At 42.9% G+C, this 25,667-nt stretch overlaps 1 protein-coding gene across 2 annotated transcripts in view; it reads left to right on the forward strand.

Moving 5' to 3' along the window:
* The window catches only part of DMXL2 (Dmx like 2), a 2,950,233-nt gene that overhangs the window by 2,921,943 nt on the left and 2,623 nt on the right, over nucleotides 1–25,667 (forward strand). For both annotated transcript variants that reach the window (XM_069624807.1, XM_069624808.1), the window contains 2 exons: nucleotides 5,393–5,445; nucleotides 23,709–23,926. In XM_069624807.1, coding sequence (XP_069480908.1) covers nucleotides 5,393–5,445; nucleotides 23,709–23,926 — 271 coding nt within the window. The remainder of the gene's footprint in view (nucleotides 1–5,392; nucleotides 5,446–23,708; nucleotides 23,927–25,667) is intronic.

Genomic DNA, 25,667 nt, shown 5'->3' on the forward strand with positions numbered 1-25,667 from the left:
CTTCCCACACCAAGTGGAAAGGGGGGGCAACCCTTGTAGCCCTCCCTGGGGGCAGATTTATGACCCCAGGCAGGTGTACATGAGGTGGCCCCCCCATCCAATTGGACGGGGGGCAGGGCCACCAGGAATAAGTGTGAAGGCCCCCAAAGGATGGGGCCTGCAGGTTAGGGCCCCCCATGGGGGCAGATGGCTGATCATCTGCCCGGAGGGAAGGGGGCAAAATGAAAGAAGAAAAAAAAAAAAGGGAGTTTTGGGTGGGAGTGGGGGGCCACTAGCCACCAGGGATTTATTTTACGTAAAAGGGGGATGGCCCTCTCCCCCTCGCCCCAAGGGGAAATGGGGGCACCCCTTGTAGCCCTCCCTGGGGGCAAATATCTGCTCCTAGGAAGGGGCATCTGACCCCAGGGAGGGCTGCATGAGATGCCCCCCTCTGATCTGTCCCCAGGGAGGGCTGAATGAGATGCCCCACCCTGCATTTGGTATGGGAGTGAGAGGGTCACCCCCCCATTACATTAGAAAATTACCTGGTGGTTTAGGGTGCCCCTCAGCCCGCCCTAAAGTGTATGTACCATTTTCAATCTTTGTCTTTGTTTACGAAACTTGCCTTGGCGCAGAGGGGCACATTGGTGTGCCAATATGGCCCTGGGATGCCCAAACCTTACTGTCCCACCCACTGGGGGGCCTGTCCCACAATTTTTGGGGGCACTCTCCCCCTTCACCCCAAATGGGTGGTGGGGGCCCCTGATGCAGGCCTGCCTGGAGGCAGATATCTGCCCGTAGGAAGGGGCAAATGAGTTTTCAGTGGGGGGGTGAGGTTCAGTACACCACCAAGGATGGCTTGCAAGGGGGGTGGGGCATGCTTGAAAATTATTTGTTTTTGCTGGTGTGACCGTAGGTAACTCATTTTTTTTGTTTTGTTTACAGCTTTTTCTACCCGAGCAGCTGCAACGTTATGCGAGTACTGTTTTTTATTATTCCATGGTTAGGGCCCACTGTCAATGGGGTGGGTGAGTGTGGGGCTGGATTGTTGGTGGTGTGGGTGGGAATGGGCCATCTGGGCAGATATGTTGGTGGGCCGGGACGCAATTGCAGGGGCAGACCACAAATTGCCCCCCATGCCAGCAGAACATTGTTGTTACCGTGGGTGCAGATCCCTCCCATGTGGGTTGTCCGTCTACAAGCACAGGCTCCACCCTTGGCTGTGCTATGTTACAGATGTCACCTCCGGGGAGGAATGGGGATCCTGCCGGGGCTCCCTGGAGCTGCTGCTGTGCTTAGGGGACAGTACACCCACATGGTACATGGATGTCCAAGGCCAGGGACATCAACTCCAACCGTTCTGGAGTTGCGGCTGGGCTGCGTTACAGCTTTTCCCCTTCGGGGAGTTATTGGCACACTGCTGGGATTCCCTGGTGGGGAGAAGCTGTAACGCAGGGCATCCAGGGCTCCAGCAAAGTCGGCGGTAATATCCATGGCCTTGGGCACCCTTCTCCCATGTGGGTCTTTGCCGGGGGTTCTGGGTAATAAATTCTGGGCCAATTTGCATAAGTCAGACCTCTGTGGATTCCCACGGGTGTCCTCTTTTGGGAAATGCATGGGGTTCCCTGTTTTCCTTGCTGGATTTGACATCCTAGGCCCAAATTTGTAGGTTGCCCACATGAACAAAATGTGCTGTGCCGAAAGGCTTGGGGTTACCAGTGGGTTACCCTTTTCCTTTTGCGCCCCCGGTAGGTGCACCCATACTTGTGAGGTACCGTTTTCGTCGGGACACCTTTGGGAACGTGGGAGGGTATGACATGTGTTGTTGGTGACGTGTTTCGGTGAGTGGAAGGGATGCATGGGGTTCCCTGTTTTCCTTGGTGGCTTCGACACCTTAGGCCCATATCTGTATGGTGTGCCCATCTGGAAAAAGTGTGAAATTCAGCTGTCAGAACAGACTTGGGGTAAGGGTTCTTTTAGGCTTTGCCCTTGGCGCCCAGGTAGCTGCATGTTAGGCAGAATCATATGCAGTACCCTTAGGGAACACTACATACAATTCACCTTTGGTACAAGCCCGTACTACACAGTAAAGTGGTAGCGATGACTGAGCAGCCAGACTTATTTTAAGAGCCAATGAGCAGTAATAGAGATTAGAGAAAGGACTACAATTACTGTGACTCAAACAAACACTGACTCAAGGTTTCTGGTTAAAAAATATAAGTACATTTATTTTTAAACCATCTGTTCACAAAACACTTCACTTCTATTGAATAAAACCACACTCTAAATATACTACACACAATCAATTCCTCTTGTTCAGGTCAGTTCAAGGTAAGTACATTAGAATTTGATAGACCAGGGTTTTGAAACAAAGCCGTTACCGTGGGTTAATAAGCAATCACTTTTTGACAGTAATGACAGTTCGGTCTTACGAAAATAAAGCGTATCCACGAGAAGAAATACACCCGAAGTCAAACACACTTAGCACATAGAATTAAAAAAAGGGAATCGTAGATAAAAATCAAAGCCATACTTTTGTCAAGGCAATAGAATCAGAGGACGTTTTCTAAGAGGCAGAAAAAAGTCAATAGGCCTGCGCCAGTGTCAAATGGAGCAGGGGCTCTGTTGTCGAGGATCACACAGTTAGAATGGTTCACGATTAAAGTTTGCCAGGAGTACTGGATATTGTCAAAGGGAAGCAAAAGTTATAAGACGGAAGGAAGAAAGGACAAGCCTTCGGAAAGGAAAAGGGTTCACCCCGATTCCTCAAGGTCGGACGGAGAGAGCGACCAAATGGACACAGTACCTTATTCGGATGAAGAAAGCTGGTGCTACGGCAGTTGTTCCTGGTAGGTCCTGCAGACTCACGGTACCTGATGCTTCAGTTTTGGTGACAAGGACGACATCTGGAGTGATCTGCACTACCCAGGGATGAAGCCAGCAGCAGCAAAGCAACGATGAATAAAAGATGCGCTTCTTAAAACAGGAGAGGGCTCTTCTGATGGCTATCCGGACCTGTAGCAGGGCTTCACTGGGATCCAGGAGTTGCAGCAGCTGTCTTCTTCTCCGCTTCTCTTCGGTTCTTGTAGTTCCAGTGGCGACTCTGACTTCCAGCCCAAGGGTTCCTGCCTTTTATGCCAAAATCCCCCATTCACACAGCCTGGCTGTCAATCACACAGCAGGGGGGTTGTCCAGCCCTGACAACCACCTCAGCCAATCGACACAGTGTGTGACTTGGGTCTCCAAGGAGACCCTGTGCAGGGGGTTACTAAACCCCTCCCTCACATTCAGCCCACCTAGACACCCAGATGCCAAAGGAGGGCTTCTGTGCAGAAGCCCGCCAAAGAACTGAGAACAAGGAAATCAAACCTGGTTTGGCGCGAAAAGCGAACAACAAGAAGGACCTTTCCAACACGAAATGGCAGAAAACCGTGGGTTAATACTCAATCACTTTTTGACAGTAATGACAGTTCGGTCAAAGCTGTTGGGGGACTCACTAGGTAAGGGAAATTAACCATAAATCAGAATTCTTCCTAACAGTGCACCCACACATGTGAGGTACCGTTTGCATCGGGAGACCTGTGGGAACGCGGGACGGTAGGCCGTGTGTTGTTGGCGGCGTGTTTCGGTGGGTGAGCCGAGTGAAATGTGCGGAAAAGGCATTTTTTTCGCCACATTTCAGACTTTGCTGGGGTTTCTGGGTAATAAATTCTGGGCCGATTTGCGCAAGTTAGACCCCTGTGGATTCCCACGGGTGTCCTCTTTTCGGAAATGCATGGGGTTCCCTGTTTTCCTTGGTGGCTTGGACACCCGAGGCCCATATCACTATGGTGTGTCCATCTGGAAAAATCGTGAATTCAGATGTCGGAAAAGACTTGGGCTTAGGGGTGTGTTCGGCTTTCCCCTTGGCGCCCAGGTAGGTGCACTTACACATGTGAGGTACCATTTTCATCGGGACATGTGTGGGAACGCGGTAAGGTATGACGTGTTGTGTTCACTACTTGCCAGCCATGAAGTTCTCTTCGCATTTGGTTTTGAGGCTGGGGGCAGAGACAACCCTAACATCAGGGAAACTCAGGCACGTAATTATTCGGGCACAAAATATTGCAAGAGCTTTGGTGAGTCAGAGGTTAGAACCTTTGACTCCGAACCCTCGGTAGCTGGGGGTTTGATCCACCAGACCAATATTCTTTTTCTGAATAAAAACTGCTTTGCATATGCAGTATGTGTTTTTTATTTATGTCCTTGTAGGCCATTATAGATTTGACAGCAGAGTAATAAAATAGTCGATTTGTTCCCCTTGGTTAAAACGTTAAATAACTGCTCCCTTTGTAGGCCGTTAAAGCAAATGTGAGGTCATATAAGTTCACACACAAAAAACAGCATTTACTGAGATGTTGACCCAGCTCAAGTAGTTTGAGTGTTCAATCCTCTACACCACCAATACTGTGCTTTTAAAGCGTGTGCAAATGCATATAAGCTTAAGCTCAGCACTTTTCATCACTGTGTGTTTGGCACCCTATTGCGGATGGCACCAAGTGATCACTTACGTGCCTGAGTTTCCCTGATGTTAGGGTTGTCTCTGCCCCCAGCCTCAAAACCAAATGCGAAGAGAACTTCATGGCTGGCAAGTAGTGAATTTTTCAAGGGCCATTCCTGTTCAACATCTGCCCCTCCACCAATGCAACAGGCCCACAATTAAAATGCCCTTACACTTCAAAATAAGAAAAGGCCTCTGATGGAACTGAAAGTGCTGTTATGCAGTGATTTAGCACTGCAGTAAATAATGCACCATTTTGTGTAATTCTAAAATCTTGTTCATGGCCAGTGCGGTTTGCATCTATTGCCACATCGTGGAGCGAGTGAAGTCAACAGTGGGAAAATCAGAAAGAAATGTGTGGGAGGCTTTTCCGCCTTACACACGGTAGCCCTTTATAACAAAGGGTGCATTGCATATTGGCAGCGTTAGAAATGCTGATTGGTTGTAACTGACTGGAACTATGCACAGCAATTGTATATTCAAAATCATGAGTTGAAAGGGTTTCCAGCTAAGGCCCAGATGAAGTTGAAATACAAAATTATAGAAATTCCTGTAGTTTGAGAAGTTCTTTCTATCTTGACAGTTGGTTTAAAGGTGCTGAATATCTGAAGTATGGATCACCATTCCCTTTACTGTACATCCTAGGTATTTGTTTGCAGCTGGTGTGGTCAAACACAATTCACATGTTTCAATTTCTTCATATAAAATATATTAAAGAAATGACTTCAAATAGGTGATGCTGCCTCTTTATATATCTCACTGTTCTGCCCATTAACACTCTTTTCTGTTGTGTTTAGATGGCATGAAGTGTTGCAGGCACTTTTTGATTAAGCTACATGATTAATTATATGTATTGTTTCTCCTTTTCATCAGAAATGTATGTTTGTGGGACACTCTGGTACCATCTAGTAGCAGCCTTGTACACGGTAAGCATAGATCCTATTACTTATAATCATTTTCCAATAGCACCTTAAACTAAATTCAATGATTTAAGCAACTAGGCATAGTTTCACATTTATTTGTACAAAAAGGTGTATACTGTAATAGACCAAACCTCCTTGCCAAGCTTCATATATCATTGGATGGATTTTGTAAGTACATGAATCCCTGGATTCATGTTACTAATATCTCCAAGGTTACATCTGTGGAACACGATCGGACATTAGGTATATTTTGACCCATAATTCATTCATGTTGACTTATATGAAATTGATGTTTCATCTTCAACTCATTAATACCCATAGAATGAGATGGTTGATATTCTGATGGCACTTAGTGATGGTTGGTGAACTTTTATCCTGGTGCGGCATGAATATGTGTCATGAAATGATTTAAGTACAGTGATCTAGACCTTGGGCCCCAAACCCACCCATCTTGATAAATTGTGAATTTGATACCTCATTTGTACAAAGAAATTGGATAAAAAAGCTCTAAAGTTTAGAGGCTTTTCTTGGAGAAACACATAAGCTATTCTAATATTTAAGAGGCACAGCTTCCCACAGAACACAGGAGCATTACACCTCAACAGCAAATCGTTTTTTGTTCATCAGATAAATGTGTTCCTGAAGTAATGCCTATTACAGTGACATTTATTTTTTTACAGGGGGATATAAAAATTGTAAAAACAGTTACGTATGTGTTGTACCGCCCTCCATTTTGTGCTCCGAACACTGCACAATCGCAGCACCATAAATTGAAATTGAACTAAATTCCGAGGGAAAAGCCAAACCTAAAACCCTGGGTCTTCCAATGAGACTTGAATGAGAAAGGGGAAAAACAAATTGGGTAGGCCAAGTGTCATTGCGCCTTGGTTGGGTTTATTAGAATAGTTTAAACATACAAATGATAAATAGGTCAATATGGTTGTGGGTCGCTGCCTATCTTGGTGATGAGAGGTATTGCCCTAGCCTCTAGAACATGCAAAACTAACAATATTTTACACCAAAGACACTGCGCTGATCCCAAAATAATACTTGATTTTATGATAACCAGTTAATTGCTATTGTTATTGGATCATAAATCCAACAAAGTAGGTTTCTACCAATGGTGTTCTTTAAGTCTGTACATTGGCAGAAGATCAATACACTTAAATTAATTTCATTGTTAGTATACCCAGCATTAAAGCACACAATAATATATAAAATCCATTAGAAAACAAAAAAGAGAAGAAAGACTGGGGAGAATTGGAAGATGCAATTAATACCATTATTCAAAATTACCATTGATAAGATTAAACAGTTTGAAAGACAAAGAGTGGCTAGAGTAGCAATGCAGCATTATCTGCTCCTAGAGGTAGTATATTAAATGCATTTAGTAGCATTATTAAAAAAACACTGAGGCAAACGTGTAATACTGGAGAGGCTTTCAAAATGCGAAATTAACAAATATTGGGAGAAAGCATCAATGGTTAGTTATTTAGAGAACAAGAAGATACCCCGATTCTAAAGATACTAACACGTCCAGACTTGAGTAATAATGAGGACACTGATCTGGCAAATAAAATGGGAGGAAAACCTCAACCAAAATTCCCAAGTAATGATGGAACTACTAGCAGAACATGCTGATCGAGAGCATAAAAGAAAACAAACACACATCGGAAATATCAGATATAGACTGCTTAGTGACAGTTAAAAATAAAAACTTTAATTCTATGTATGGCATTCTAAAAAGATTACCAGGATGAGGTCAAATTGAGAAAATCTCGGGACAACCAATTACAGGGAAGACGGGGGCTATACCTTCCAGCCCCAATATGATGAGAACTGCAGAATACAATCTAGGGAAAGCACACCACCATCCTCTCCTGCAAGCTCTGATATTGACTCTGAACCAGAAATTTCTTGTGGAACACTAAAATTGGAAAAAAACGTGGGAACAAAACACAGGAAAACCCCCAGACAGGACAAAAAGGTTTTTTAGAACAAATCAGACGATTCAAAAGGGGAAATCAAAGACAGAATGTAAAACATGTACGATTTCAGGAACCTATAGAGCAAGATACTCCTACACGGGTCATGAATATAGAGGGAAGAGGGCAGGAAATCTGAGACTCAGACAAAACGCAATAAGAAGGATAACCAGATCAAACTCAAGGAAACAAATCGAAGAAGAGTTTAGAAATTAAACTATCTAGTAAAATATTGACTGATTAACAAATATTGGTCCTAAACAAAGGACTTTCATTTGCTCCCACAGTTGGGGCTGACTTTATAGACTTTTAAATAGATCTATTCCAATTCATGACAAAATTAAAACTCAGCAAATTCTTTCTTCATAAAGTTACTGCTTATAATCCCCCAGATGATGTACTGCCAATGAGGCACTTAATGTCATGACCCTCGCCCAAAACCCCCTCTGGCAAACCCATTGGCCAGGAGGAGTCAGGACTCGGGCCTGTTAGGCAGAAACCTGTGCAGTTCCCTTAGGGACCACTGCAAAAAGTTTGACTACAGGTGTTAGCAGTAAACCCATTTGGTAGCAGTCTGCACCACCCAGATTTACCTGGTAGCTGTGGCTGAGCAGTCAGACGTCTCTCAAGAAGAGTTAGGCAGTATATAGAGTATACAAAATAGGGCTAAAAATATGGTAGCACAAGCAAACACTGACCAGAGCTTTGGTACAAAAGTACATCATTATTTATTTAAAAACACACTTATAAAAATACACTGGCACTAATATGTCAAGCAAGTTCAAACAAAGTCACTAGAAATATATACACCTCCCTAATTAATTATTTGACAAGTCTAGGACACCACTTATTTAGCAAAACAGAGGTGAGCGTGTAACCATAGATGGCACTCCAATAATTGTTAAAAAAAAGGGAGAGAAAAGGCAGAAATAGGAAAATCACACAGTACCAACACTTTTAAGACCCCACAGCAAGTCAAGAAAGGCAGGGTCTACTGTAGAGCAAAAAGTTCCAGGCCCACTCTTGGAGAGAGCAAGGCGGAATGTGCCCAAGATCACACAGTGGAAATGCACTCAGTCTTTGCAGGAAAGTCAAAAAGAGGTTGGATCGAGTTAGAAAGGTAATGTTAACAGGTCCAAGGTCACCCCAGGATAGAGAGTCAAGGATGTAAGGGACACCTTAGACAGTCTGTTGCAAGGAAGGCCAGGCGGGACACAGTACCTGAAATGGTGAGAAAGCTCCAGCGGGGGCAGTTGTTCCTGGCAGCAGGTGCAAGTCGGCCCTTCGTCCAGGGGAAACTAAGATCTCGACGTGGAGGAAAGCTGAAGGTTGTTGCACTGCCAGGGAAGAAATCAGCAGCGGAGTTTCCCGGTTAAAAGGTACTACCCTTTTATTCACGGTAGTGGTGAAGTGTGGCTGTCCGGCCGCCGGGGTGCTTGGCATGGGCGATTCGACCATGAGACGATCCAGGAAGATGAAAAAGGCGAACTGGTTGGTCCCACCAGCTCAAGGGGAAGAAGACGCTCCTGGAAGAAGATCTTCTCTGTCGTCGGGAAAGTGGTGAGTTTCGTACAGCAGTGCTCCACCAGTGGTGTCGTCGTCGTAGATGGCTCAGCTTCTCCCCTCTTCGGATTCATTAGGTCCTGTGGCGACTTCTGAAGTTCCAGTCCCCAAAGCCGTGCTTTTATGCAGAAAACCCCCATTCATCAGCCTAGCTGTTAATCGAACATGCTAAGTGGTGTTCCGGGCGGCTCACCACTGGGCCAATCACACAAGAGTGCGACTTGAGTTGCCAAGGCAACTCAGTCCAGGGTGCCTATTCCCCCCTCCCACACATCCTGTAGACCCAGACAGAGTGGCACCACTTTTGGAGGTTTCTGTGCAGAAGCCCGCCAAAAGTGGAACAAAGGGCTCGACTTGGGTTGGAGTTACAGAGGCGAACACAAACGCCATTTTAAAACTGGGTCCTGGCAAAAAGACCCAACCGGGGAATAAATATTAAATAAATAACCCTGCGGTATCTTTAACATTGCACCAAAAGTGGTGCATTTAAAATGAATGGGAAAATCCCATAGGAAATATTCCGGTGGAATATTTTGCGTGGTATCCACTACCACCAGCCAGAAACTTGACAAGGGGGGACTGGACAGTGCCCCCTTGGAAAACAGACCCAGGGGCAATCGAATTACCCCTACCAGTACTTCCACAATATGATGGTTTGTACTGGTTCTGTTCACAATTTGAGACTAGTAAAGCCAATGGTGACTTTACATGCCCTGGGAGACAGTAGTCAGTCCCAGGGTATGGAGTCTATGTTTGGGGGTCACTATGACACCCCTGTGTTACTGTACTGAGGGTGCTATGTAACACATATGCCAAAAACACATGAAGCCCTATGGAGTAAAAGACCCCATAGCCTATAAAACACATTACAAAGTCAAAGGATATTCTCAAATCATGTCTAAGAGTGGGAGAAATAAAAATTTTCACTCTTAGCAGGAGAAAACATTAAACCCCAAAAAATCCAGCAAAGTTGCTGGGGGACTCGCTAGGTTTGGGAAATTAGCCTTTACAGAGAATTCTCCCTAACAGGGCCCCTAGAGCCTGGCACCCTCTTCAAAAGCCCTCCTGGGGCCAGTCATGGCGCCAGGCTCATACACCATGAGAAACAATGTGCTTGGGAACTGCTTTATTGTATTGTCAGCCAACATGGAGGCATCCACATAGCTTGGTTCTTAGGAACCAAGCTATGCGGTCTAGTATTTTGGGTGTGGTAACTTAGGGACTACTTTACCTGGACTATTTTGTTGGGGCTATTTTAACCACACCCGAGTAAGACAACACGCTTCGCGTTACTTTGCAGCTTGCAACGTGACGCTCACCGTGTCCAGCTTTTCCCCCCGAACCTCAGAGAAGCAGAACCTGTAAGGAGACAAAAGGAACATCATTAGCAGCAGCATCTTACCTGCAGTCTTCATCTTTAGCCACTCGCAGCTCCTGAGAACAGCTTCCTCGAATCCGCACGCCTTCCGGACAGAACGACCTGAAAGAGGAAGATAGAGGCAACATTAAAGTAAGCAGTGGAGACATTTGCAAAGTACGAACTGCTCAAAAGGCTTACCTGGCTGGTCGCCTCACGGCTGGCACCACTCCGGACATACCACTCGTGCTGAAGAACACCGCAACCTACAAGGAAGGAAAACACAGGTTAGCAAAGGCAAGACTTTGCCGCGCTACGCATAGCGCTTACTTACCGCGTCATAGCGCTCTTAATGCGCCATCATTTACCAGCGTGGCTCAACCAAGCCAGTTCGCCGCGCTGAAGCTCTGCATATCTAAGGGAGAAAAAGAGACATTTTAAAACAAAGAAAGGCATGCAGCATAACAACAATACTAAAGAAAAGCAATAAGACCTACCTGAACAATATCAAACAGGCCGGCGTCAGTGAAGTAACTGGACTGCACACGCCCACGAAAGACAACGCACCCCTGCAAGTAGGCAGGACGGAGAGCACGCCTAACTCTACCACAAGGCAGAACCTTCGCCGCAGACCACATCTGGGCAAGCTGAGAAGTATACCAGCGAGAAACCAGGCTGGGTGGCATCCCTGTCGATACCAGGTGAGCGTAACACTTAACCATAGCAGACATTGAAAACATGCACTTGCTATTAACCCTAGAACATGATACAGACATTATTCAACAACAACATTGTGAGCAATTAGAAGTCCACAACAGGAATCTAGAAATATGTGACTTGAAATCAAAATCCAAATTCACTCCACAATTAACAATGTTTTTGAGACTTTTCAAAAGGCAGTGGCACCATACATTGACAACCATTTAAACAGAGGACACACTACTGTCATTAATACATGGCAAAATCTAACCAAAGAAGAAAGACGAGCACTAACAAACCTAACTAAAGACACTAATGTTATCAAGGAAAGATTATCGTAATATCGTAATATATTGACAATGTCATCAAGAAACCAATTATTTCTCTATGTTTTTATATTCATGACACAACACATGTATTGCAGATTTTACAAGACGTAAACTGGCAGCCTGACTTCTAGCTAGCATCTCTGGATCTTAAGGCACTTTACACATCTATTGAGCATGATTTGGCCATTAAAACCATTGATTATAGGTTAAACAAAACTCAGCATCATATCTTGAGCACATTGAGATGATTAAGGAGTTCTAAAAGTTCATGCTTGAACACAATAATTTTCTTTTTAACAAACAATTCCATTTACAAACTAAGGGAGTAGCCATGGGGGCAAAATATGCTCTTTCCTTAGCAAACCTATTTATGGGTCAGTTTGAGGAGTCCTTTGCCCTAACCAACAATGAATTCAACTCAAACATCATCATTTGGTAGAGATTAATTGATGATGTGATAATATTGTGGCAAGGCACTGAGAGATGCTTTGATGAAGATGTGATATTTCTAAATAATCACTCTTTTGGCCTGGAACTGAGTGTTCTGAGTTATAAGGCAGCTATCAATTGTTTCAATCTGCACATTTAGGAAACCGATAGAAGTGTACTGAACTCTTTTTACAACACGTTTTTACAGGAGTTCGACAATAGAGAACATCCCTGTGGGGGAGTTCCACAGGGCTAGGAGAAACTGCAGTGATGACAAACTATTTAAAGAAGAGTGTGAGATCATAACTGAGAGATTGAAGGAGAGAGGATATCCCATGCAATCCATCAATCACCAAAGCACAGAAAAAGATTACCAACACTTACAGCCAAACAACACTAATCACTAATACAAAAACAAATATCCAAATCATTACAAGGTACACTAACAATAGTAATCTATTGTACCAACTGTGTGTAAACACTGTCATCTTTTATTGATGGATTCTGAACCCTGAGTTATTTTTACATGAGCACTTACTATTAGAAACATGTTAAGCCCATCTTTTTGAGAGCCATTGATGAGAAGGTAGCAACTGGTAAAAAATTGCTAAAATCACCATTTAAAGCGTTTCATAGGTGCAGTTATTGTAAAGATATGCTTATGGCAACACTGAGGTATTTGACAACCTCTCGGAAGATCAGGTGCACATTAACAAATTTATTAACTGTCGCACAAAATTTGTTGTATATGTAATTGTACATGTATGCCTGAAGATGTATATTGGAAGTACAATTTGAGAGTTGAGGATTCGTATTCAAGAGCATCTTTCCACTTTAAACAGTCGTGACCCGAGAGTACCACTAGCTCACCATTGGCAGGAAAGTCATCAGCTAGGATGATAAAAAGGACATCAGATGCATTGGATTGCAGCAAGCAGTCTGGCAAGAGAGGAGGGGACCGCAAGCGGTTGCTGTGACAAAAGGATTCCAGGTTTATTTGTAGACAACGGAGTACACATACCGTTCTAACCAAGAACATGAGATGAATAAGATTGTGTGAACTCTTATGGATCTAGAATGACAGGTCTTATGGAGCTGCAAACTGTATTGAGGACATAATGAATCCACAGTACTGAATTAGGTGACATATATAGTTAAGAAGATCACCAACAATTGTTCTCCTTTGTTATTGAATAATTTCCAGTTTTGATCTTTGCCTGAGGAGGTAATCGTTGTTAACAACTGACAATATCCAATGAGATAAATGTATGAAAACAGTGAAATAACGCTATTTAGATTAGTCTCAACTGTGAACCAGAAACCAATATACATATGTGAATGCACAATTTTACCTATAATAGGATCTCTGTTATTACTTGATTATACTAATGATTGCAACAAGCTCTTTCCGACTGAGGTATTTATAAGTGAATACAAAGTGTCCTAACATAGACAACTAGAACAGGACTAGGTATTATGCTATTCGCCCATTTTGGGCATAATTCTGCATTTACACTCCTATTGCTTATTATGTTATCAAAAGCCATTATCAGTGTTTTACTTAATTAGCCAATGTAATGGTAGGCTATTCCAATGAATCTTCTTTTTTTGTTGAACAACAGAAGTTTAATAATGACCAGCGTTTTGAAATGTTTAGATATGACTCTATGCAAATAGAGCATTGCACAGAGAGTGATTCATATAATGTATTTCTTTGCATTGATCTCATATGTTCTATTGTTTTAGTAACGGAAGCCTAACTATGATTAGCATTTTGTAATGTGTTCAGACCAATATGTCCTTATGCAAATACACCATAGCATGGGGAAGGATTCAACCAATGTATTTATCAGTGCTGGCCCCATATGTGTTATGAACTGGGGGATGAACATATAGGTGCTGGCAGGGTATGCAACGCACACAATGTAAATAAAGGAATTAGAACAATTATCCTAAACTGAATGCATGGATGACAGTTATGATGTCACACGCATAGAACGTCTGATGACACTCGTTCATTTATATACAGAAACAAAATGGCGCCAGTGTGCTTACACACAGAATGCCTAATTCGGCAGAGTGTACCGGACAGGACACTTATTAGAAGTAGAATTTGGTAAATGATCAGTCTGCTCACATACCTTTGTTACTATTGATAACCAATGCTAGAATGGATCTAGACGTTTTAAACTTCATTCTTCCATATAAATTTGCCATGACTGAATTGCCGCCTTAATACATAACTCTATATTCTGTATCAACATTGAGAAACTGACATGGTGAGAAATCTGTTATTCTACTTGTGATTTATCTAAATTATTCAGTCAAGAATATGAACATAAATAGTCTTTAAATACCAGTTCTACAGGTTTCGGCCTTAAAGAAATCAATTAATATCTCCAATCCAAGAAGGCTTGACGCACTGATTAGATATCAGTGAGTTTGTGATAAATATGATTGTCAGCTTAGGACACTATTGATCTCAATCATGTTGGTTTTAAAAATTAAAAACGGAATGTCTAAACAAAATGTATACTCATCAAACCATGGACAGCTCAATTAGACACCATGGCAAGATGTCACATAATCCCCCAGGGGTGAACTTCACATAATTATTGGTAGTATCAAGGAGATTGGCACCTATGGTACGGGGTACAGATGAACTTGTTTGGGTGCTGCATCTCTGTGGGTTATCACCTAGTCTGTTCTGTTTTCTCCAACTTGTAGATTCATTAATAACCAGTACATCATATTAATTGTGTGATTATTTTATGTTTCTGTCTCTATTCTATCCACTTTTTTGTCTTTCAAACTGTTTAATCTTATCAATGGTCATTTTGAATAATGGTATTGTTCGCATCTTCCACATCTCCCCGGATTTTCCTTTTTTTTTTTTGTTTCCTAATGGGTATGATGTATTGTGTGCTTTAATGCTGGCTATACTAACAATGATATGAATTCAAGTTTATTGATTTTCTGCCACTGTTCAGCCTTGAAAAAGTCCACAATTGGTCGAAATACATGCCGGCTTGGTTTAGGCATGGATCTACTTTGTTAGACATATGATCTAATAACAATACCAATTGACTGGTTATAATAAAACCAAGTATTTTTTTGTCATCAGCGCAGTGTCTTTGGTGTAAAATATTTTTACTATGGAAGCCACTTGAGAAGGTGTGGCATCCCAATGTTGTGTGAAACATCCTTATTATTCCAAAGCATGTTTCCTTTTAGGACAGGTTGTTCAAATTTGGCGTACGATATGGAACCTGCACATAAATAGACCCATTCCTCTTTGAAGCTTTTCAAGGGCATGATCGAAAACTTGTATTTCAACTGGAAAACAATTGGTTGTCCACACATGTTGCAAAGGTTGATGGGAAATATGCTTGAGCTCTATACATGCCATACCTTTCAAGCAGTGTTATGCAGTGGCCTACATTTCAGTGTTAACCACATTAAGTACTTTGCGTAATAGCATATTTCCATTGTGAATAGGCTTCAACACAAAAACATAGATTTGTAGTTCGGCATCAGTCAACAACATGAAGCCATGCAAAGCATAAAAGGATATGAATAACTAGACTATGTTTTTGCTGGAAATGTTGCCTGCATATTAAGTGAACAGTCAAATAGGATGCTTAGGTTGTGCACTTCAGTGAAAGTGATCAGTGATGCACCAGAATTTAGTGTGCTGTTACGAATCCCTGGATGTTGTTGCTTCTCTCCTGGGTTGCTGTTGGTACACTTGTTCAGAGGAGCATTGCCTAGCATTTCGGTGCTGGACTGCCCCTGGGCAGGATAAAGACTGATATGGAGGGATATTTCTCCTCTGTGATAGGGACAGTGATTTAAAGACTCGTTGAGACTCTCCCTGGGCCATCCACCCAAGAACAGGTCAATGGGCTGTGTTGGTGCCTGTAGAGGGACTCCTAGAACCCCCCCTTTTTTGCATATTAAGTAACTTTAGGTTTCACACTTGATGTGGCCCCCAGGGGACCCTCGTGCATGGAAACAAGGCACAATCACCACACACAAACTGATATGCCAGACACGAGGTTCAATTCCCAAAATCTAGGGTTTATTGTAAAGCAAATAGTCTCAGTCTGCCAACTGGGTCTCACGTCCCGCAACGTGTGTCACCTAGGCCTCATGGGACGCAAGAGAGTGAGCAATTTTACATCATTTACATATATACAAAATGACCCTCATATTATCAGTAGTGACACATCCAAAACCACCCATAATGTACCTTTCTTTGCAATGGTTCGATGATTGACAATTATGAAAATGTGACACCCTCAAAGACATTTATTCAACAACATTCGTAATCTCTAAAAGTGCAGACACTATTCTTTGTTACCAGGAACATAATGCGCTTGTTCTGCAAGCAAGCTGTGTTCTTAGGAGGGACACATTCCGAGCCTTACTATCTCTTGGTTTCTATTTGCGAGTTAGAAGTCCGCTCAGACTAGCAGGGCCCAGGAAAAGGGGGCTGCAAAAGAGAGTATAATTCAAGCCATTAACTGCCCATTTCTACAGTTTCTGTCGTTCAAGCGAGACTAGCTGGCACCTGCTTAGTGATTAAATGCCTTTCTGCTTACTTCCAAGGACTTGTGAGGGAGGGAGGGAGGAAGGGAACCAGTGCATCGCTGTCTGGGCTTGTCTCTCAACATGTAGCTCGTGGCCTTGCTCTGTACATAAGCAGAGCGAAATAGAATTCACTTTTAGCAAAGCATTCAAACAGAAGCGAGGAAAAGCAAAATTGCAAAATGGCGAATTCTAGTGTTACAAAATGGATGCTCTGTGGTTATACTGACAATTCTGTACTGACGATGCTAGTCGTACGATGCGGTTGGTTTTCAGCCACATAATATATCGTCTATGCTATGGTATTTTCTAGACTAACACCCTAAGTTAGCAGGGGAATCCAGACATAGACCCCTTGCTCTGTTCTTGGAGAGGCACAGCGCCAACTAACTGATGAGGCCTGACTAGGCCGAAACACTTGTCTGTGGTTGCTGTTGGTACTCTTGTTCAGAGGAGAATTGCCTGCCATTTCGGTGTTGGGCTGCCCTGGGCAGGGCAAAGACTGATATGCAGGGATATTTCTCCTCTGTGAAAGGGACAGTGAGCTAAAGACTTGGTTGAGACTCTCCCGGGGGCCATCCACCCAAGAACAGGTCAATAGGCCATGTACGTGTCGGTAGAGGGACTCCCAGAACCCCCCCCTGTTTTGCATATTAAATAACTTTGGTTTTCACCCTAGGTTACCAGGGGAATCCAGATGTGGACCCCTTGCTCACTGTGCTTAGAGAGGCACAGCTTCACATATTATTTTTTATCATTTCTGGGCCTCAAATCTTTCCTCTCTCGGAACCAGGGAAAAGAGGTTCATACACAACACCGTGCAATGTTATACCTGAAAGAGCAGCGAAAAGTGAAATCACACTGTTTGTACTTCCTAGCCTGCAAGCTTTGGAAGTGGTGCACCTTATTTTGGTGAACCTTTTTCTGGTGAACCTTTTTCCCACCCAGCCTGCAGTACAGGCTTTCCCCCACCAATAGGGAAGGATAGCGAACAAGAACTAGGAGTGCTGGAGTCACCATTAAGGTAATTATTTCATAACCCCAGACCTTTTTTCCAGAATGAATCTTGACTGACCAGGATAACGTCCCTTTTACCTATTTAGCTGGAATACAGGTTTCACCAAAAGTTGGTCTTGCTATAAATAAGGTCTTATAAATGCTGTATCATGAAACATTATTTTCTCGTCCCCTCAAAGGTAAGGTAAGCAGCACATTAATAGGAAATGTAGCTTATATACATGTATGCAATGTGACAAATCGAGGGAATTTGTCTTTCTCCCCAAGGGGGGGGGGGTAGTCCCTTCCTGTGAGGTTAAGGAGGTGAGCCCGATCCACAATACCCTCCCTAGGGGTAGAGGCAAGTGGGACCTCACCGTTAGAGACTCCCCCTTAGGGTAAAAGGACTCCCGTCCCCATGAAGAACTCCCTACAGTGGCTAAAACGATGGCAAACATGAGATGTTCTCAAACTCAGGAAATCTCTTTACATACAAACTGGGACGAAGAAACTCTAAAGTGATACCATTATTTTGATGAACAGGATGATGTCCCTTTAAATAGAATTTACCAAACCACTGAGACGAGTACATCTTATAACGTAACATCAAGTAATGGAGAGAGAAGAAAGCAGGCGTCATCACAGGAAGGCCCCGAGAGAGACAACGCCTGCAGGAAGCAGGAATCGGAAAGCCGTACCTTTTAAACTCGCTTCAGCAGAACCAACAGAACACCAATGTTGCGGCATAGCTCACATGAGAACATTTTATCGGGCAGGAGCCTGAACGCCAATGGTGGTGGGACCAACAGGAAATGTCTGTGGTGCACAGGTGGTCCAAGTAACATCACTGAGACCATTGCAGAGGGAAAACCAGAAGCAGTCCGGTCTCACATTCCAGGACCGGAACACTGAGGCGAGACGAGAAGTCAACAGAGAATAAGAAACCGCAAGAAACACTCAATCCGAGAAGGGAAAACGCCAATGGTCGATAACGGACAAGAAAGTTCCCAAAGTACCCGGATCCAGATGACGCTCTCTATTGAAGAGGAAGGTAACGAGGAGTGCGAGAGTGGCTGGGTGGCCTCAAGAAAGGGATCATTATTTTTTAAATCTAACTCCTCTCAGTATCAATGCAACAAGTCAAGAGAAAGAGTTAAAACCCAAGAGGGGAGATTATTGAGAAAACCAATATTGTGAGAGAGGAAATATTGATTTCCCTACCCTGGGAAAAGGGAAAAGGCTCCAAGTATAAAGTGTGAGAGTGTGAAAGCTTAAATCATACCCTGGAAAAAGGGGACAGACTCTGGCTTAACTGTAATGTGTGAAAGCTCAAGTAGTATCCTGGGAAAAGGGAAGCGATTCTAAAGTGAACACAGTGTGATCATTTGAGAATCCAAATCCTAGCTAAGAAACAGCTGCAGGTTGTGCCACAGATACAAGGTGTGAAAGACCCAACTGAAGTGAACCATACTCGAGGGAGGAGGAAACAGCCCTCCAAAAAAGAATATGAACAAGCGTATAGTGAAAAATTCAGTAAAGGAAATGGAACCTATGATAAGTCTACACAGGAGGTCCCAAGAGGGAAAATAGATTTCTTAAGCCGGTTGGAAGAATTGCAGAGACTGATCAAATAAATGATAAGAAGATATTTGAAAATCATATTTTAAAGGACAGAGTGATGCTACCAGTATCTAAATGGAAGGGAGTCATTCCCCAAGCCTAAATTAGTTTAAATGGTGGTAGGGTCAGTTAGGAGTTTTGACCGAGGACTTCTTTATTGTTTGACTTTCAAGCCAGACTCACAAGCACCTTAGCTTGTTAGGTAGGGAACTCCTGTAGTGAAAGGGAAAGTTAGGCATGAAAACGCTTAATTTAATAAATCATCCAGACAACATCATTTGAGAGTCTGTGTCTTCATTCGGACTCCCCACCAATTGTGTTAGGGGTGGGATCGACACCAGCTGATAGAAGCTGGGGACATATGCAATTTACAAAACTAATCCCAAAGCCAAACATTCCAACAGTTGACACAGCAGAATCTACAGGGTGTGATCTACAAAGTACAGACAAAATTGAAATCCCTCCATGTAAAAGAAGCCTAATCCCTATGGGATTGGCGTTAACTCCCCCCAAAAGAATTTATATTCAACTACTTTCCAAATCGGATTTGGCCTGGTGATGTGAATTACATGTCATGGCAGGGGCTACCGATCTCGATTTCTGAGGGGATGTTAAAATCCTCCTACATAATCATGGGAAAACCAATACATTATGAGAGGAGACGAGAAATGTGCTCTTGGTATATTTGAAAAGGCCATAATTCCAGTTCCCCAAGATGTAGCCGAGCAAAAAGAGACATCCCTATAAAAAAAGTTCCTCCAAACATCCTGCAGGGAGTGTTCCATTGCCCGACTTAGCTTTTGTCTAGAGGAATGATCCCATCCTTTAATAAGGTGATTACGGAAGAAGTTGGATGGGTTTAGTCTAGTCCCTTCTTCTTTTTAAAAGAGGGCTACTCTATAAGGGGAGATAGAACACCTGAAGCTATACGGCAAGCACGACTAGTAGTAACAGTCATAGGCTGACGGTATTGGAGCAAGCCCACTCTCATTTAACCACTGCCTATGAAAAGAATTTCATATCTACTTGTGACATTTGTCAGAAGACTGCCAAGACCCCCGTACTATCTGCTCCATTGCAACCCTTACCCATAATTGAGGTCCATTTTCACGAATTGCTGCGCATATTGTGGGACCACTCGAAACTTCTGAACTGGGGAATCACTACATCTTAGTAATACTTGACAATCCAACCTGATATCCAGCAGCCTTTCCTCTGTGAAATAATACCATGCAACAAATCTTGAATCGTCTCCTTCCAGTCCTTTCCAGAGTAGGGTTCCCAAAAGAGATCCTTAAGGATCAAGGTACTACTTCTATGCCTCACTTAATGCAGGAGGTTAAATAGATCTTGAATATTAAAACCTTAAGGGACGCCCTTTTAGAACGTTTTAACCAGAACTTGAAAAGAATACTACAGAAACTAGTGCAGACGGAAAGAACTGAAATTTAATGCTACCCTGGGTAGTCAGGAAAACACCAGAAGCTTCTGTGGGCTATTCCCCCTGTGAGCTTCTATATGAAGGGAACGCTGCGATGTCCTCGACCTGTTGAAAGAAACATGGGAAGAAGCTTTATTGCCAATTTCTCAAACTGGTCAAAAATTTAAATCACACATAAAGGCAGTACGAGAAATTGTCAATAAACTCCTTGGGCAAGCACAGGCAGTCTATAATGGATGATGCATTTGGCCGAACCTTTTCGGTCAGTCAGTCAATATTGGTATTGTTACCTACCTCAAAAAATAAAATTATTTCGCACTTGCATGGCCCTTATAAAGTCCTGGAACGTAAGGGGCCATTGAACTATCTAATAGAGCAGAATAGATGCCAGAAAACTCAGTTCTATCACTTAATCTGCTTAAAGAGTGTAGGCCACTGAAAATACCACTCTTACAATGTCAGCCCTGCTGACTGACCCTCCTCAGGAAAATACCATAATCTCCCCAGGGTTGTCAGCCCCAGCAAGCTGATGCTCAAGATCTATTAGATCAATTTCCTGAAGTGTTCTTGGAACACCCGTGGAGAGTAGCTAATTATTTTCATTTTAGCAGGACCCCAGATGGAAAAACTATAAAGCTCAAGCCCTGCTGGATCCCATAAGCTCGAAAAAAGGTAATCAAGCAAGAAATAGAAGAGATGCTTAGTGCAGACACAGTTGAACCATCATAAAATCCCTTATGTTCTCCCATAGTCTTGGTCGCCAAACCTGATCAATCTTGGTGCTTGTGCTTTGTCTTCAGGAACCTGAATTCCATCTCCCTGTTTGATAATTATCTGATGCCTTGTGTCGATGAACTGATATAGAATTTGGGAAAATCGAAATACATATCCACATTAGATCGAACTAAAGGGTATTGGCAGGTTCCTCTGAATCCAGCTAATAAAGAAAAAAATGATTTTTTGAGAACACAGGGCTGGTTTCAGTTTAAGGTCTTTCCTTTTGGCCTTTATGGTGCCCCAGCTATCTTTCAACGTTTGCTGGATGGGATATTAATACCCTATTCAGCCTATTGCAGTGCTTACCTAGATGACATTGTAGTCCATAGTGATACTTGGCCGAAAATTTCACCATCTGTATGAGATTACCAGAGACCTAGGAAAAGCTGGATTTAGAGCTAATCCACGAAAATATCATCTCGCTAATCAGCTGTTAAATATCTAGGGTTTTTCATTGGAAATTGGTTCATCCAACCCCAGGCTTAGAAGGTAAAAGCAGTCTTAAGAACACCAAGCCCAAAGTCCAAGTGAGAACTTTGCGCCTTCTTGGGGTTGACAGGATACTACAGAAGGGAGGATAGCTCATGGACAATGTGTTTGTTTTGGAAGCATAGCAACACAGGTTCGAATCCCAGTCTTGCGCTTAAAAACCTGTTTCCGGTATTAAGCGTGTTATAAAAGAACAATTCTAATTATTCAAGTATCGCTGGCAACCTGACAGACAAGCTGGAAAGTTTGCAGCCCTAAAAACTGACATGGAACTAAGAGGACCAGGAAAGTTTCAACATCTTGAAAACTATCCTGTGTAGTGAACCCATTCTTAAGATGCCCGACTTTAACAAAGAATTCCTGTTACAAACTGGCGCATCTAAAGTTGGGTTTGGAGCAGTCCTCTTACAAAAATACAAGGCAGTAGAATATCCCATCTTGTACTCAAGCCCAAAGCTTTTCCCTAGGGAACAGTCCTATTCTATGGTAGAGCTTCAAGCCTTGGCCATTCATTGGGCTGTCACCCACTTGTGCTATTTAACCGGCAAAAGATTTAGATTGATCACTGATCACTCCCCTCTAACCTGGGTGAGCCTCTGAAACGATACCGATGCCAGAGTAATGAGATGGTTCCTGGACCTGCAACCTTTTTACTTTTGTGTAGAACACTGAAAGGGGCAGGTTTTGACAGAGGACCTCTTTATTTTTGGACTCACAAGACAGACTGACGGGTACCTTAGTTGGTTTGTTAGGTAGGGCACTCCCATGGTGATAAGGAAAGTTAGGCATTAAAACTTTTAACTTAATAAATCATCCTGACAATGTAATCTAAGAGTCTGTGTCTTCCTTCTGACTCAATTCAATAGTAGACTGGCCTATTGGAATGTCTTTATTTATTGGGCATCTTAAGATTGTCGAAAGAGGAATGCAGAGGCCACTTGTCTAGCCCACGACCTAAAGGTCTTAACCTTCAAACAAAGGGGTTCAGAAATCCAAATTTGGGTCAACAGCTGAATGCTGTTGGACTCTCTACACTGTCAGTTCTCATTTGTCTCCTAATATTACAACTCTATACCAAACCCCATTGTTCATCTAAAGACTTCATATTAAACACCCCATTATATTCTTAGAAAGTTTGTATAATATATAGAAATGTGTCTGAGTATTTCCCATTACAGTTTATGGAACTATTTTGCTTTTGTTCTTCTATGATGTGTTTGACCACCTTGTACGTCCATGGGTCATTATCCTTCAGTTTTATTGCAGAATACTTGTATGAGCACAATATCTAACATTGAATTCTGAAGGTTACAAATCGTTCCCTTGGCTATCTGATCAGTAAAGTCTCATGTTCTGGGAAATTGTTTTCTTTAGCAATTGCCTATATATTGCTTTCTTTGTCTGGAATGAACGATCAGAGCTTTTATACTGCTTAACCCAGCCTAGCTTTTTCTGCTATACTTCTGACGCTGCATTGGGAATGGCTTGTGCCTCTAATCGGGTGCTCTATGTAGTGATGAATGAGCAATCCTCTCTCTCTCTCTCGTTAAATTCTCAAATTCTATGTGACTCTTTCACATTTCTCTAATATCCCCTGATATGTGTGGGTGGTATATTCTGGAGTAGTTATATTATATTCATTTATGCGGCTAAACAGCTCCCATTACTAGCTTTCCTGTACTAAGCGTGGCCCGGTGGCTGATCGAGGCACCTCCATACTGGGGTATAGAGCTTAATGTCGGTTCTTGAAATGTGACCTTGTACTGCCTCATTCCCCTCATGAGGGCACATAACAATTTGGAAGGACCATTTTTTTTCGGAGGGGCATTATTATCACTAAACCAGCATCATTGGCCTTTCATATAAAATTCTTCCAACGCAGCATATGTACTGGCAAAGTATACTGTTTTGCTTCAAGCATTAAATTACACATATGTTTATTTTCTAAATGTGTGCATGAGTTTGCTCATGCTCTTCTTTTTCTTTTGTAGCATTCACTTGTCATGATCATGGTGCCACCCTACTAAAATATGCACCCAAGCAGCAGCTCCTAATCACGGGCGGCAGGAAAGGGCGTATCTGCATATTTGATATTCGTCAGAGGCAGCTGCTTCATACTTTCCAGGCGCATGATTCGGCCATAAAAGCTCTTGCCCTAGAACCTTCTGAAGACTACTTTGCTACAGGTTCAGCAGAAGGTAACATAAAGGTATGCTATTTAAAGCCATCTAGTTATTTTCCTTTTCAGTTGCAACGACATGGAACTTTAATTTTCGAATTATGGTGTGTTCAAGTAAATAGCAGGTCCACACAACCTCCACTCCCCACCCTACCTGAGACTGGGTGATCTGATCCCCACTGTTTCCTCCCCTGGTTGCTTGTAGATCCCTTGCTGGCAAATTGCCCACCTTCCGCGTCCCCAGATCCCTTGCTCCGTTATTTCTCTACTCCCGTCACCATGTTTTCCCCCTATGATTGTAAAGCACCCCGTAACAAGAAGTACCCTAATATTGATAATAGAGAGTCAATTTACTGTGTGATTTTTCTTTTTGTCTGACGGTCGACCTATCCCCCCCTCATCTAGTGGTGGCCTTTCAGGAGTGCAGTTCTGCAGGAACCCCCAAGCAAACAGGTTTGGGTTGTGGCCTGGATCCTGAGAGAGCACTGTGGCACTTGTACTTCTATCGGGCAGCATGGCATTCAAACCTCCAGAGTCATTTCTAAGGTTCTTATACAGCAGTGTTTTACCTCCATCTGTGTGACAGTATGACTGCATGCCTCCTGGCCTGTAGAGGAGCGGATGATATATGGCTGCAGAGGCGAATGCCTCAATCAAAAATAACCAATAACAAACTTTGCAAAGATCACAAAGCTATTGGCATTAAAGACACATCAAAGATTACAAAGATTATTGGGAGGATAGCTCAGGGGCAACGTGCTCACCTTGAAAGCAAGATAACGAAGAGCACCACAGGTTCGATCCCCGGGTCCGCGCTTAGAAACCTCTGGGTAAATTCTCTTGCTCAGGCACACAGACCCATACCCAAGAGTTTTATAATGAACGAAAGGATGAATATTGTCAGTTGTATGAACAAGATGACCGGCATTACTCGGCAGCCAGCCTACTAAATATAACCCTACCTGGGGGGGCAGACAACACGAGGAAGGAGCAGTTTAGAGAATTTTCAGAGCCAACACCAACAACAGTGAGACACTCTCCACAACTTGGATTGAGGGTGCGTAGATAAGAGATCGGAAAGATGAACGATACAGTGACTTGTATCCTTTATAACCGATATCTGCCCAAATGCCTAAAAGAGATAGCCATAAGAATGGCAGAGTCCCTCCTAGCATAAGAATGAGAAAAAAAACAGAGTCAAAGGTAATATCGAGTGTAATGAGAAACTCCATGAAAATGTGTTCTGGTGCACCGGTATAGACTCTCATTCCCTCGTTCTACAAGAGAAGAACATGTCCAATGGATGACGTAGGACAGGGTTCTGCAACCTTTCGCTATGAGCTGATTTGGACTACAAGCCCCATGTCTCCTCCGCAGTGACGATCCTGAGTAGGGTTGAAGGGAGTTGTAGCCTAAAACATCTGGAGAGCCAAATATTGCAGATCCCTGAGGTTGGATGATCTGAACCGATCAGATTTGTCATCCTTCTCTTTTGAATTTTGATTTTATTTATTTGTACTACTGTTCTGCGTTTTGATTTTTATCTTTTCATGTTTTCAATTAAGTAGATCACCTTAAATCGAAAGTATGTTTAATATGAAAAACATTTGAATCCATATTATGTAACTTTTGCGCGTAACACCCATTAGGACCTGCTTTTTTGTACGCCCATCACAGTTGCAGAAATACATGACGGTCTGCAACAAGTTCTGTGGGCCCTTCTTTAACACCGACTGTGCAGGTACAAAATTAGCACATCATTTTATTTTAT

This window comes from Ambystoma mexicanum, chromosome 11 (assembly GCF_040938575.1).
Source record: "Ambystoma mexicanum isolate Mex_15411 chromosome 11, UKY_AmexF1_1, whole genome shotgun sequence".
Taxonomy (NCBI): domain Eukaryota; kingdom Metazoa; phylum Chordata; class Amphibia; order Caudata; family Ambystomatidae; genus Ambystoma; species Ambystoma mexicanum.